The sequence below is a fragment of the Panicum hallii genome, chromosome 7, assembly GCF_002211085.1.
Source record: "Panicum hallii strain FIL2 chromosome 7, PHallii_v3.1, whole genome shotgun sequence".
Lineage (NCBI taxonomy): Eukaryota > Viridiplantae > Streptophyta > Magnoliopsida > Poales > Poaceae > Panicum > Panicum hallii.
Window position 1 is genome coordinate 23,753,839 of NC_038048.1, and position 13,536 is coordinate 23,767,374.

The window sequence follows — 13,536 nt, forward strand, 5'->3', positions numbered from 1 at the left end:
ACAGAGGTACACATCACTGAACTCACCTTGTGGGGGTGTGGTTGCCGCGCGTGGATGCTGGTGGGGGTGGAGCAGCTCGTTTTGCTGGTGAAGATCCACCGTGGGTTGGACCCCTAGTCTCCACGTACCACAGTGCAGGTGAGGGGACGGCCGGCGGCTGCTGGAGCTGAGGGGTGGGCGCCAGAAGACGTGAGGGAGGGGCGGCGGCTGCTGGAGCTGAGGGGGTGGGCGCCAGATGCAGCTGAGGGGAGGGGCGGCGGCTGCTGGAGCTGAGGGGCGGCGAGGCCGGTGAGTGCAGGTGCTACTCGCCGGCAAGCCTGCAGGGTGAGGGGAGGGGCGCCAAGGCAAGCAGGCCAGTTGGGCCGGCCTGATGCCTACAGGCAGTGGCCAAGCGGCAACACAATGACCAGTGGCCAAGCGGGCACACAGTGGCCAGGTTGTCCAGCGTATCAATGACATGTGGGCCCAGATGTTCATGTCTAAATCTTGTAACAAATTTTTCTCCTACATACTCTCGAAATCTGATGCTTTTTTTCTAAAAATTTGTAAAATCATGATCATTCAAATTTTTTGTTGATTTTGATCATATTTTGATGTTCCAAAGTTTGAACGATTTACAAGTCGAGGGAACAATCTCTCATATAGCCTCATGAAACTATGAAACTATTAGTGAGACATGTAATTTTTATGAACAAACTTACTGCCACTTTCTCAAATGAACTAACTACCAAAACAAAAAGTGTTCATTTTGATGAGATGTGCAATCTTTGTGTTCATCACTTTTTATTTTGAAAGTATTTAGCACACCAATTTTTAGTCCATAGACCGTCAAATTTGAAATTCAAATTTGAAACTGTCAAAAAAAGTTCAAATGAAAAAATAGTCAAAACCAAAAATGTAGAACTGGATGAGTTGAACATTTTTGTTTTATACGTTCATTTCATTTTCAATCGTTTACTAGGCCTAAAAATCGGTTTGAAATCCTAATACAACTCAAAGGGTCACTGACAATCCGGGCCCACCCGCCAGGGCCAAATTTTCGCTGCCGCACCTGGCTCTCTCCCGCGCTATCCCGCTCGCCGACACACGGGACCCACCCCACCTCCCGCTCAAGCCATCCAAATCCCCCCTCGCCTTATCCTCTCCCCCGGCTAGGGATAGGGGAAAAATCCCCAATCCTTGGTCCCCTCTCCTCGCCGACACACCACCCCCGCCGTCCCCTCTCCTCGCCGACACACCACCCCCGCCGTCCCTCCAGCCCCGGCCCGCTGCCGCGCCGACCAACCACCCGCGCTGCCGCGCCGACCCACCACCCACGCCGTCCCTCCAGCCCCGGCCCGCTGCCGCGCCGACCAACCACCCGCGCTGCCGCGCCGACCCACCACCCCCGCTGTCCCTCAAGCCCCTGCTGCCACGCCGACCCATCACCCCCGCTGCCGCGCCGACCCACCACCCCCGCCGTCCCCTCTCCTCGCCGACACACCACCCCCGCCGTCCCTCCAGCCCCGGCCCGCTGCCGCGCCGACCAACCACCCGCGCTGCCGCGCCGACCCACCACCCACGCCGTCCCTCCAGCCCCGGCCCGCTGCCGCGCCGACCCACCACCCCCGCTGTCCCTCAAGCCCCTGCTGCCACGCCGACCCATCACCCCCGCTGCCGCGCCGACCCACCACCCCCGGCCCGCTGTCACTCAACCCCGCAACGTCAACGAGCATGGCCTCCTCCTACCTCCCCGCCACTTAGCGGCGCCCAGCGCGGACGACATCCACGTCAACGCCAGAGGCCGGAGAGCCCCGTCGACATCCTGAACTTTGCTCGGACAGAGGCGCACCGAAGGCATCCACGTGCACTCCTCAACGCCGGCTATAGTCTGCTTCCTCCTCCTCCAAAGGTAGTCTGCTTCCCCCTTCTCCTCCATTGCTTGGTAATTGCAGTCTAGAAATGTTCAGAAAAGTTACAGTCTGAATACTGAAGCTGTTGCCTGCAAATGAGTTAATGAATCATGATTTGTTAGTTCCCCCTTCTCCTCCATTGCTTGGTAATCTTACATTCTATTAATTGTTATTTTTTCTTCTTCCTAACATTTTAAAGAATACTGATTTGTTAGTTCTTTTGCATCTCTTTTACAGAAACTGAATCCAGTTTCTGCTCTCTGTCCGTTTCATGAAACTAAGTAAGAAATGAAAAAAACTCAGTACGAGCTGGAAAGGGATGAAAGGGTAAGGGAGGTCCAGGAAATTTTTGCGTCTCTGGGTATTCCAATACTAGCTCAGGATGTTAGAGATGTTTTTTCAAAAAAGGAAAAGTGCATGGGGAAGACAATAGAGTCTGACAATGAATATGACCCATCCTCTGACATTGATAACCAATGTGACAGTGATGATGACTACGATGATGACCTAAAACATGAGGATAATACTGAGGTGAGATGCATTACTAGGCCAATTAACAAGTATGTAGTTAGTCTTTTTCAATCATGTACTTCATTGTAGTCATTTAATGTACTTCACTCATTATCCTTAATCGATAAGATGCATGTTTCTCTTGGCAGGTACGAGCGATGGTTCCAGGAACTCGCACTAAGAAGCAAAAGACGGCACATATGCCGGCTGCAAACCAGCTGCCACCGTGCTCGCCTACCAAATGTACTAGGAAACAGGCAGCCAGGCCTACTCGAGGCCGTCCACCACCTAGGGATGCAAACCAGCTGCCACCGTGCACGCCTACCAGATTGACTAGGCAACAGGCAGCCATGGCATTGCCTGCAGGCCGTCCACCACCTAGGGATGCAAACCAGTTGCCACCGTGCACGCCTACCAGATTGACTAGGCAACAGGCAGCCATGGCATCGCCTGGAGGCCGTCCACCACCTAAGGATGCAAACCAGCTACCACCGTGCACGCCTACCAGATTGACTAGGCAACAGGCAGCCATGGCATCGCCTGGAGGCCGTCCACCACCTAAGGATGCAAACCAGCCACCACCGTGCACGCCTACCAGATTGACTAGGCAGCAGGCAGCCATGGCATCGCCAGGAGGCCGTCCACCACCTAGGGAAAGATTGCGCTTGCCTGCTAAGACCGCTTCGAAAGCCAACCCTAAAACTAATCCGATTTCCAGTGCTTCTAGATTACCTAGCACCAGTCCACCCATATCTACGCCTAGTGGAAACACTGAGCATAGTACTCCTACTCCTACACCCATCCTTACCGTGTTTCCACAAGTTACTCCCACGACTAGTGTTAACCAATCAGTTCCTGTAGAAACCTCGCCAGGTGTACAGAGCTCTAGGCAAAGCAATGACATCAATGACGCAAATGACCAAGTTGATGCCGATTCAGAGGGTCATACAATTGAAGGAGAACCAGTTGGTGACTTTGTTCCTGGTAATCAATATGTGTTTCCAACCCCTATTATCTACATTCAATATCTACATTTGTGGCTGCTATAATAACCCATTTTGCATGTTATTTGCCAATGCAGCGCCCCGAAAGGAAGTCCGCAAGAAAACCATAGGGCTTGGCTTAGAGAAGATGATAAAGAGAGGAAACAAGCTGCCTATCCAAGTGGCTGAAGGGAAGAAAAGACCTGATGTCCCACTTCAAGCAGCGAAGCTGGCATCAGAAACTGGTGTAGCTCTTAGAGACAAGCTGCCTATCTACACATCTTGGAAGCTTTATGAAAAAGATGGGGGGCCAGTAGAAGTACAAAAAGTGCTTGATAAAGTGGCGGTGAGACACCTAATTCACTTCAACTACTTTCTTTCATTACTAGCTCTACTCCCATGTAAGAAATTTTGTCAAATAAATGATTTGTGTGACTGCAGAATAGGTTGGATGTGGATGTTAAGAATGATGGACCAAGCAAATCTGCATGCACTGATATCATTAAGAAGGGAGTAAAGCAGCAGAGGTATCACCTAAAAAGGAAGTACTTCGACGAGTCCCTCACAATGGAACAGCTGTTGGCCAAAGAACCTCCACCTAAAATGAAGACAGAGGAGTGGATCGAGCTCATAAAGTACTGGTGTGACCCAAAGAATCAGGTCCATGGCCTGCATCACTGCTTTTGTTAACATGCAATCAAACTATGCCTGTCAATTAGAAGTTTGTATTGCATTTGTGGTGCAGGAGAAATCTGCGAAGAATAAAGTAAACCGATCCAAGGTGCAGCTTCACCAAAAAACTAGTTCTAGGTCCTACATAGCCTATCGATACAGCCTGGTAATACTATTGCTTTCACTTGGGGCACTTTTGGGGTGCTTTTCGGTTGTATGTTCAACATCTTTAAGCTCTTGTTATGTTGCAAAGGAAAATGTAGTTCATGGATATTTGTAGTGTTTTTCCTCTACTGAATAGCTATTTGTAGTGTTTTTCCTTTTGGAATTTATTTGCACAGGGAAACTCAGAAAGATGGATGAAAAGGGCAAGGCTCTTTCTGATACTAAACATTTTGCTTCTTGTACTGTATGTGATTATTTTGTTCTGTATGCACACTGATTGCCTGGTTTTCGGCTGGATCCTTTTGTTACTATGCAATGCAAACTGAGATGTGTGCTTCAAAGTCATCCAAGGCTTTTACATGCTGCAGAGGCCTAAGTACAACAACAGCGATCCAGATGCTGTAGAGTTCTTTGGGGAATGTATGAAAAGTTCCAAAAATGGTCGCACTCCTCTTGCCAATGAAATATATGTAAGTTCCAAAATGATTTGATACATCTATTGTACTCAAGTACGTGCCTGGCCTTGTTATTAACTGCATTCTCTTTATGTAGGAACGGATGGTGGCAGAGAAGGATAGAGAGCCAGAAGAAGGAGAAGAAAAAAAATCTCCCACCAAGATTGTTGATGAAACTCTTAGCGAGATCAGCCGCTCATCCACATTTCTTCCTAACATTGGTGCCCCTCGACCATCAAAGAATGCTCAGTCCTCATCAACAGCAGCACAAGCACGCATCCGAGCTGAGTTTGAGGCAACCCTCCAAGCTGAAAGAGAGGAAGCTGCTAGGAAGCGGGAAGAGTTGCAGGCACAACTTCAAGCTCAGCAGGACGCACTTGAAGAAAACCAAAACTTGCTGCGGCAGACCCAAGAGGAAGTGAGGGGGATGACTAGCAGGTTTGAGGAGACTAATGCGCTGCTGCGAGCTGTCCTGAGACTTCAGAAAGATTGAGGTATGACTGCAGTTTCTGAGGATGAGGCCTTTGTCTAAGCTTTTGCTACATTGCTTTAACTTAGTCTGTGCTTCGAACTTTGTGGTTGGAACATGTGTGGTTGAACCTGGAACTATGTGGTTGAACAAGTATGCTGCAAGTTTGTGGTTGGAACATGTGTATCCATGAAGGCTTCAGTGAATTGTGTTGACCTGTGAATTCTGAATGATTTGAGAATTGTGGTGTCAATCCTGTGGATGATGGCTGATATATGTGTATTAATTATGCTTTTGTATGCTGTGATGAAAGACTAGTGTGACGCCACAGACTCGTCTGCAAATGTCTGTAAATAGCATACGAACCAGTACAAAACATGACAAAATATAAGTGTCACATAATCTACAAAAACTATACATGACGACACTGCGATGTCACAAAAAACCATCGAAACTTGTTCTTCGTCTTAGCATTTGTGACGACTCGTACATAATGTGATGCGTTGACTAGCTAATATATGACAGAAGTACTCGTCATAAAAGGAAACAATATGTGACGCTACAAACCCTCCGTCACAAAAGATACAGACATTTTGTGACCGTTGACCATAAAACCGTCACGAGGTACTTTATGTGACGGTCGTTTTGTGACGACACTGTGACGCGGGGATTTTGGTCATAACTTACTTTTTATGACCAATTCCTTACTTTACATGACAGATTCGGTTTGTCATAAAAGCTAAGATTTCTTGTAGTGGCTGACCCTACCGGATATTCATCGGGACTTTGTCATTTATTGTGACGCATCCCGACAAGGATTAGGGTGTGTACTGATGCAAGATGGGAGAGTCGTCGCATATGCTTCCCGCCAACTCAGGACTCATGAGCAAAATTATCCGACCCATGATTTGGAACTAGCAGCCGTAGTGCATGCCCTTAAGATTTGGAGACATTACCTGATTGGAAATAAGTGTGAGGTTTATACCGACCACAAGAGTCTGAAGTATATCTTCACCCAGCCGGATCTAAACCTAAGGCAAAGAAGATGGTTGGAGTTGGTCAAGGATTACAATTTGGAAATTCAGTATCACCCCGGGAAAGCAAACGTAGTGGCCGATGCTTTAAGCCGGAAATCCTATGGGCCCGAAGATGACCACCTGCGCGAGGAAATGGCACGATTAAATGTGCACATTGTTCCTCGAGGTTCCAGCCAAGTGCTAAACATCCAATCGACACTAGAAGATGGAATTAGAGAGGCCCAACGATCGGATCAAGAGTTAATGAAGATCTGCAAACAAACTAGAGAAAACGAAGCGTCGGGCTTCAGAGTAGACGATAAGGGGATATTATGGTACAAGGATAGGATTTGCGTACCCCAGAATGGAGACTTCCGGCAAATAATCATGGACGAAGCCCATAACTCAGCCTACTCCATCCACCCAGGATCCACCAAAATGTATATGGACATAAGGCAAAAATATTGGTGGAATGGAATGAAGGCGGATATTGCAAGATTTGTGACTCGTTGTGATACTTGCCAAAGGATCAAAGCCGAACATCAGAAACCGGCAGGATTATTGCAGCCCTTGCCTATCCCGGTGTGGAAATGGGATGAAATAGGAATGGACTTTGTAGTGGGTCTACCTAAAACACAGAAGGGACACGATTCTATATGGGTAATAGTGGATCGACTCACTAAATCGGCACATTTCATCCCCGTACGAACTAACTACGGTGGAGAAAAGCTGGCAAAACTCTATGTGGAAAACATAGTAAAGCTACACGGAGTACCTAGCAGAATTGTCTCAGATAGAGGAACCCAATTTACCTCTAGGTTCTGGAAAAGCTTGCATCAAGCCATGGGCACCAAGTTAGATTTCAGCTCTGCATATCATCCGCAGACGGATGGTCAAACCGAAAGGGTAAATCAGATTATGGAAGATATGCTGAGAGCGTGTGTCCTGACCTACGGGAAGGACTGGGAACAGAGTCTGCCCTATGCAGAATTCTCATACAATAATAGTTATCAGGCTAGCCTGGGCATGTCGCCATTCGAAGCTCTCTATGGAAGAAAGTGCAAAACTCCCCTGATGTGGTCCGAAGTTGGGGAACGTGCCCTAGTAGGACCCGCACTTATAAAAGAAGCAGAGGAAAAAGTAGCGGAAATCCGCGAAAAATTGAAAGCGGCTCAGTCCCGACAAAAGAGCTACGCAGGCAAGAAGAGGCGGGAAATAAGTTTCAATCCGGGAGATTTTTTCTATCTCAAAGTCTCACCCATTCGAGGGACACGAAGATTTCAGGTACAAGGAAAATTAGCCCCTCGATACATTGGGCCGTATCGGGTTCTAAAGAAAGTCGGAGTCGTGGCATACCAACTGGAGTTACCAGAAGAAATGTCGGATATACATCCAGTGTTTCACGTCTCACAATTAAGGAGATGTTTGAGAGTACCCGAAGGAGAACACGTGCCGGTAGAAACAATAGACCTGCAACCGGATCTGCGATACCAGGAAGTACCGGTCAAAATTCTGGACACTGTCACTACGAGGACAAGAAACTCCGAAGTACGGATATGCAGAGTTCAGTGGAGCAGACACGGAGTAGAGGAAGCAACCTGGGAACGCGAGGAAGCTCTAAAGAAGGAATTTCCCCATCTGTTCAGGAGCCGGCCGAATCTCGAGGACGAGATTCATTTAAGTGGGGTAGGTTTGTGATGCCCCGAGAATTCACTTAATTAAATCATGTGCTAGAGTAATTCGTAGAAACGGTTCGACGTCAAAACCCTAACCCTGACCGGATCGCCGTCCCGTTCCGCATCGCTCGCGACCGCCCGCCGTGATTAGAGCCGGCGCGACCCCTTTTCTTTTTCTCCTCGCGCGAATACCGCGCGCGTGGTCGACCGGCCGCGGCTGCGGCCGCGATTGACGCCGACGCGTTTTCCTTTTTCCCTCGCTGTCCTCCTCGCGCTGCGCGCTTCCCCGCGCGTGGCCGACCGGCCGCGATCACCGCCGCGACCGGCGCCGGCACTTCCCCCCTCCCCTCTTTTTTCTTTTCTCTCTTTCTCCCTAATTCTTTTCTCTTTTCTTTTTCCTTCTTCCTTTTCTCCCTTTTCTTTCTTTTCCCTTTTCTTCCTTCCCTCCCTTTTCTTTTCTCCCTCCTTCCTTCCTGCCTCTCCCTCTTTTCCCTCTGCTCCCGAGCGCCACACGCCGCGCGCTGCCGTGCCGCGCACGCCCCCGCGTGCCCCGCGTGGCCGTGCGCCACGCCGAGCGCCGCGCCGTGCCCGCGCCCCGCCCTGGCCCGCGCTTCACCGCGCCGTTCGCGCACGCGCGTGCCTACCCCCGGAACGCGGCCGCGCCGCCCGTCGTCAAGCCGTGCCGCCCGCCGCTGTTCCCTGCCGCACCCCGCGCGCGCGCTGCCTCTGTGCCGCACCACGCTGCTCCTCCCCACGTGCAGAGCTCGGCGCCCTCCCCGCCACGCCGTGTCGCGACGGCCGCAAGCGGCCGAGCGCCATTAATGGCCGCCCGCGACCGCCGCCGGCCGAGCCCGCCGCCCCACCGCCTCGGCCACCTATAAAAGGGGCCGAGGGGCACCTCCAGCATCCCACCACCGCCGCCGCACACCTGGCCTCCCCCCTCCTAGCCCTCAACGCTGCCGCGCCGAGCCCCTGCGTCCGCCGCCGCCGGCCTTCGTCGCCCCGCCTGCACACGCCATCCCGGCCCGAGGTGAGGCCGGGGATGGGATCCCCACGCGCCCCTCTCCCTTTTCCCCCACTCCCGGGCCGCCGCCGTGCCCTGGCCGGCCGGATCGGGCCGCCGCCGGTGCCCTGTCTCCCCCTCCTCTGTTTTGCACGGGGGAGAGGAAGGAGGAGGGCGTTTTGCCCATAGCCCCCCCCTCTTCCTGCATTTCCCAAGAGGACCCCTTCCCCTCTTTAGTCACTTCTTTTGCTAAAGAAACCTCACTCTTTTTATTATTTCAAACCAAGTCCCTCCACCACGTAAACCTAATTACACTCGACATCCTTTAACGTGTCCGTGTATTTCTGGAAATTGCAAGTAGGCCCTTGTCCCCTCCAGATACTTACGAATAAATCCCTGGAGCCCTGTTTAACCACCCGAATCCTCTTTAGCTCATCATTTTATGTGCGAAACGACCTCCGATTGACCCGAAACTTTACCACTCCACTTCTAGTATAGTTTTAGCCATGCCATTAAGAAACCACCCAAAGATATCACCCCTAACTCCGTAACTAAATTATTTCCGATTCAAGCTCAACGATAAAAGCTTTTAGTTCTCTTGCTTGATTGCATGCCTGTTTGTTTGCGTCGTAGGACACGGAGTGAACGAAGAAGTTCCCGACTGCGACCAAGCAATCGAGGACCAGTTCTGCGACCCTGAACCCGAGGGACAGTGCTTCGATCAGGACCTCCCGCAAGGGTTTGACGATGGCAAGTTCAATCCCGCCCTTTGATGCATGTTTCTGTCCTAGTTTTTATAAACACAACCCAGTGGCCTGTTTTATAAAATTTCATGGTTTTGCATGCTGAAAACATGGTAGGATAGCCACCTTACTTGTGATAACCATACTTTGACCATTTGGTTTCGCAAAGAAAGTGTGTGTGCATGTGGGAATGGATAAAATGTGGTTTTGAAAAGTGAGTCAGACGGGATGGATGGCATTTCTGTGTGAATTGCCGTTGGTGTGCTCGTACCTGTGTGGTTGAGCGTGAAAGGGAGATATCCATCTTGTCACCCCTAAGGACCGAGTTGATGTGTCGTCTCACTTAGCTTCCTATCGTGCAAACCACTTGACCGTTGTATGGGCAACGGCTTAGCCTAACCCCACTAGTTAGTCTGATAGCCATCAGAAGAGCTGGGAGCAACGGGTGATCAAGGAGACGGGATAAGCTCTGTGTGACTTATGCCCCGGTTGAACCTCGGTGTTAGGTCGAATGACCCCTTGATAGATCCCGTGGTGGCTAGCCAGGTCTAGCTAAGGTGGGTAAGGGCTTCGATGGGATCTGCACCGGCACTAAGGTGTTCGTGCTGTGGTACCGCACCTGTGGGTAAAGTTGCACACCTCTGCAGAGTTAAAATCTATTCGAATAGCCGTGCCCACGGTATTGGGCAAGTTACGGTGTGGTCACATAACTAGTGTTTCTCTGGGATTGGTGTGTGTGTTATTTGGAAAGTGTCCGGCAGTTGTGCCGTGGGCTACGATGGACGGGGAGTCCAGTAGCAGCTTAAAGCTTGGATCCTGTGTGGATCAACAGCACGTGCTCCTTGGTATTTGAAAGCTTGTTTTGAAAATATTTTAAATGAACCTTTGCATAAAACCGAGTTTTTCCGCAAATAAAACCATAACCTTATCCTTGGATTAACCTATGCATTTATTTCTGTTATTTCCCCATCCGCGGGTGTGATTGGACTTGCTGAGTACGTTCGTACTCACCCCATTCTTACTTTTAGAGTGGAAGATCCAGACTACATCCCCGAAGACGTCGAGTAGGGTTCCGTCCTGCACCCAGTCTTGCCTGTGGGTGAGGTCACCGTTGGAGCTCCGCATGGCGCAAGACTCTGATGATCCCCTTTTCGTAGTTAGTGTAGTAGTATGGATTTTAGTTGTAATCCTCGCGATAGTGGCGCTTCACAGCCTATTACCGTGAAGAGTTGTACGGTGATGTACCATCTGATGTACTAAAAGTGTTATCAGCCTCCTGGGACTGATAAAGTAACACTTTTAAGTCTTCCCTGATGGGGGGATGCTTCAACCGCCTCCTGGTCGCAGTCGTACAACTTCTTCAGGTCGCCACTGAGTGTGAGTACGCCTGTCTTACCTGGCATCTTGAGTAGCAGGTAGACATAGTGGGGCACGGCCATGAATTTAGCTAGTGCCGGCCTGCCAAGGATGGCATGGTATGACGAGTCAAAATCTGCCACCTCGAACTTGATGTACTCGGTGTTGTTGTTGTCTTTTGTCCCGAAGGTGACTGGCAGGACCACTAACCTGAGTGGTGTAGCCGCGTTACCCGGGATGATGCCGTAGAAAGGAGATTTGCTGGGAGTGAGTATCTTGTAGATGTCCAGTCCTATCTTCTTGAGAGTACTCATGAAAAGCAGGTTGAGGCCGCTCCCGCCGTCGATGAGTACTCGGGTTAACTGTGAACCCGCCACGACAGGGTCTAGGACGAGTGGGAATTTTCCCGGCTCGAAGAAGCTGGTCCATTGATCGTCCCCGGAAAAGGAGATTGGGACCTCGCTATATCTCAGAGGCCTTGTCGTGGCTGGCTCCACAGAGCGTATTTCGCGCAGGGTTAGCTTCTGCGCTCGCTTGGAGGGGAATCCACCATCTCCGCCGAAGATGACGTTGACAACATTCTTCGGATCCTGGAAGTCTTGAGCCCCCGACTTGTCACCTCCTTCGTTATCCTCCTTGTCCTTTCGCTTTCCTGCTTGAGGGAGGGGTGGTGCATTGAGTGATTTTCGGATGGTGATGCACTCGAAGAGCGTATGCCGCGACTTCGGGTGTATCGGGCATTGTTTATGCATGACTTGCTTGTAGTCCGAGTGGTTGTTCCCTGACTTCTTGCCATGCGGATTGTGCTCGATATCTGCAACTTCATGGTCTGGCTTGTGCTTTCGGGTGTTTCTCGAGTGATTCCACTGGCTTTTGTCAAAGTGGCCGCTGCCATTGCCTGGCTTGTCATGGCTGTGCTTGGGGAAGCGGTCGTTTTCCTCGTCCTCCTATTCGGCCCACTGTGCCATCATGTTGCACAGCTCCACTGTAGTAGTTGAGCAGTAGTGCTCGAAGTCATGGTATGTGTTCTTCAAGAAGAGGCCATTTTGGAAGCAACAGATGACGTCTTCGTCAGTGATGTTGGCGATGGTGGCGCGTGTCTTGAAAAAACGTCATGTAGGACCTTAGGGTCTCGTTCATCTCCTGCTTCACCTGGGACAAGTCGTGGTAAGCGCCCGCCCTGATCATGGATGTGACATTCAGGTACTTGGATTAAAACACACTAGATTCTAGTATGAAGTTTATGTGTTTGATCTTGTATGTGTGTTTAAAGACTTAAATGCAAAGGGAAAAGGGTATTTTTGTAACTATGAAAAGTTCAGATCCTTTTGTGCAAAATGTGTGTGAGTGGTAGGAAAAATCAAAACATGTGAAGGTTGTTTTGCAAAAAGGCAAGAACTTACTTTTAAACCACAGATAGAAGTGAAACTACCCTAAGGATTCAATTGGACTGTAGATTTTAAATAGGATTTCTCTAAAGTTTAAAATTTTGCCAAGTTTTAAAATAGATTCAAATCCTTAACTCTTTTGAAACTGAACCTTAAAGCAAAGTTGTAGATCTTGTTAAGCTCTACACTTTTGCTTTTGGGCATATTTTCATTTAATCTACGGTTTGAAAGTTGTTTTGGCTTTACAGTGGAGTCCCTCCATTTTTGGAAAATTATAGACTAGTCCTCATCGTCTACCTCCAGCCCCTTCCTCTCTCTGTTTTCTCTCTGCGCCCGACCACCGCCCACCGGCCATTTTCCCGAGCCCCAGCTGCCCCCGCGCCGCTTAATCCTATGCCACGTGCCCTCCAGCGACGCGCCCACTGCCTGCCCGGCCTCCACTGGCCCCTCCTCACCCCTCCACGTCGCGCCGGCGACGCCCGAGAGCGCCATGCCCCCCCCCCCCCGTTTGCTTGCCAGCACCTGCTCTCGCTCGCCGTGCCTCCTCCTCAACTTGAAACATGTCCCTGAGCTCCCAGTGAACTCACTCTTGCCTTCACACACTCACATTTCCATTGTCTTCCTTTTCCCCGGGCGCTACTCCTCGCCGGAGCTCCGCCGCAGCTCCTGCCCGCCGTTGTCAGCCGCCTCCGCCGCCTCCCACCCACGATCCAGTGCTCCAGTAGCACCGCCGCAACCCACTGAGGCTCACAGACCCGTCCAATTTCACTTTCCCGCACTCGAGCAGCCCGGACCATAGCGCCGATGAGCTCAAGCTCCGCTGCTGCTCGGTCTCGCCGTGGTCCCGACGCTCCGCCGCCACTCAGCCCCTGCCAAGCACACCACCAGCACCACATCATCGCATGGAAGCTTTCTAGCCACTTCCCCGCCGCTCTCCTGCACTCCGGCCACCGGAACGCCGCCGTCATCCCTCGGAGCCCCGCCATCATCCCTCGGAGCCCCGCCGTCCACCCCTGTTCACTGTCGACTCGCCGTTTCAATCCCTCTCTTCATCAACACCGGCCACCCCCATGACCGCCGTGAGCTCCTGAACCTTTTCCCCCACTTTCCCCTCACCGCCGGTGAGCCCCCTAACCGAAATTTGGTTGCCGTCGATCGGCTTCTCTGTAAAACCCGATCAAGGACCCAATTGCAAGGATTTCAATCTT

General features: G+C 50.9%; 2 protein-coding genes across 2 annotated transcripts; both read left to right on the top strand.

Moving 5' to 3' along the window:
- Nucleotides 1–3,187: 3,187 nt before the first annotated feature.
- Nucleotides 3,188–3,987, top strand: LOC112900542. Its single transcript, XM_025969395.1, has 4 exons — nucleotides 3,188–3,386; nucleotides 3,484–3,731; nucleotides 3,827–3,942; nucleotides 3,975–3,987. Exons 2-4 carry the CDS (start codon nucleotides 3,534–3,536, stop codon nucleotides 3,985–3,987), a joined length of 327 nt encoding a protein of 108 aa, XP_025825180.1. The 5' UTR covers nucleotides 3,188–3,386; nucleotides 3,484–3,533.
- On the top strand, nucleotides 3,968–5,269 carry LOC112901314. The gene is made up of 4 exons (XM_025970201.1): nucleotides 3,968–4,045; nucleotides 4,131–4,223; nucleotides 4,591–4,692; nucleotides 4,775–5,269. The coding sequence occupies exons 1-4, from the start codon at nucleotides 3,989–3,991 to the stop codon at nucleotides 5,168–5,170; spliced, it is 648 nt and encodes a 215-aa protein (XP_025825986.1). The 5' UTR covers nucleotides 3,968–3,988; the 3' UTR covers nucleotides 5,171–5,269.
- Nucleotides 5,270–13,536: the final 8,267 nt, after the last annotated feature.

Bases quoted from the DNA above. Each gene is read 5' to 3' on its own strand.
- LOC112900542 (XM_025969395.1), top strand. From the start codon at position 3,534: ATGATAAAGAGAGGAAACAAGCTGCCTATCCAAGTGGCTGAAGGGAAG. The intron at 3,732-3,826 runs GTGAGACACCTA...GTGTGACTGCAG, and splicing joins AAGTGCTTGATAAAGTGGCG to AATAGGTTGGATGTGGATGT.
- LOC112901314 (XM_025970201.1), top strand. From the start codon at position 3,989: ATGAAGACAGAGGAGTGGATCGAGCTCATAAAGTACTGGTGTGACCCA. The intron at 4,224-4,590 runs GTAATACTATTG...TACATGCTGCAG, and splicing joins TAGCCTATCGATACAGCCTG to AGGCCTAAGTACAACAACAG. The intron at 4,693-4,774 runs GTAAGTTCCAAA...CTCTTTATGTAG, and splicing joins CTCTTGCCAATGAAATATAT to GAACGGATGGTGGCAGAGAA.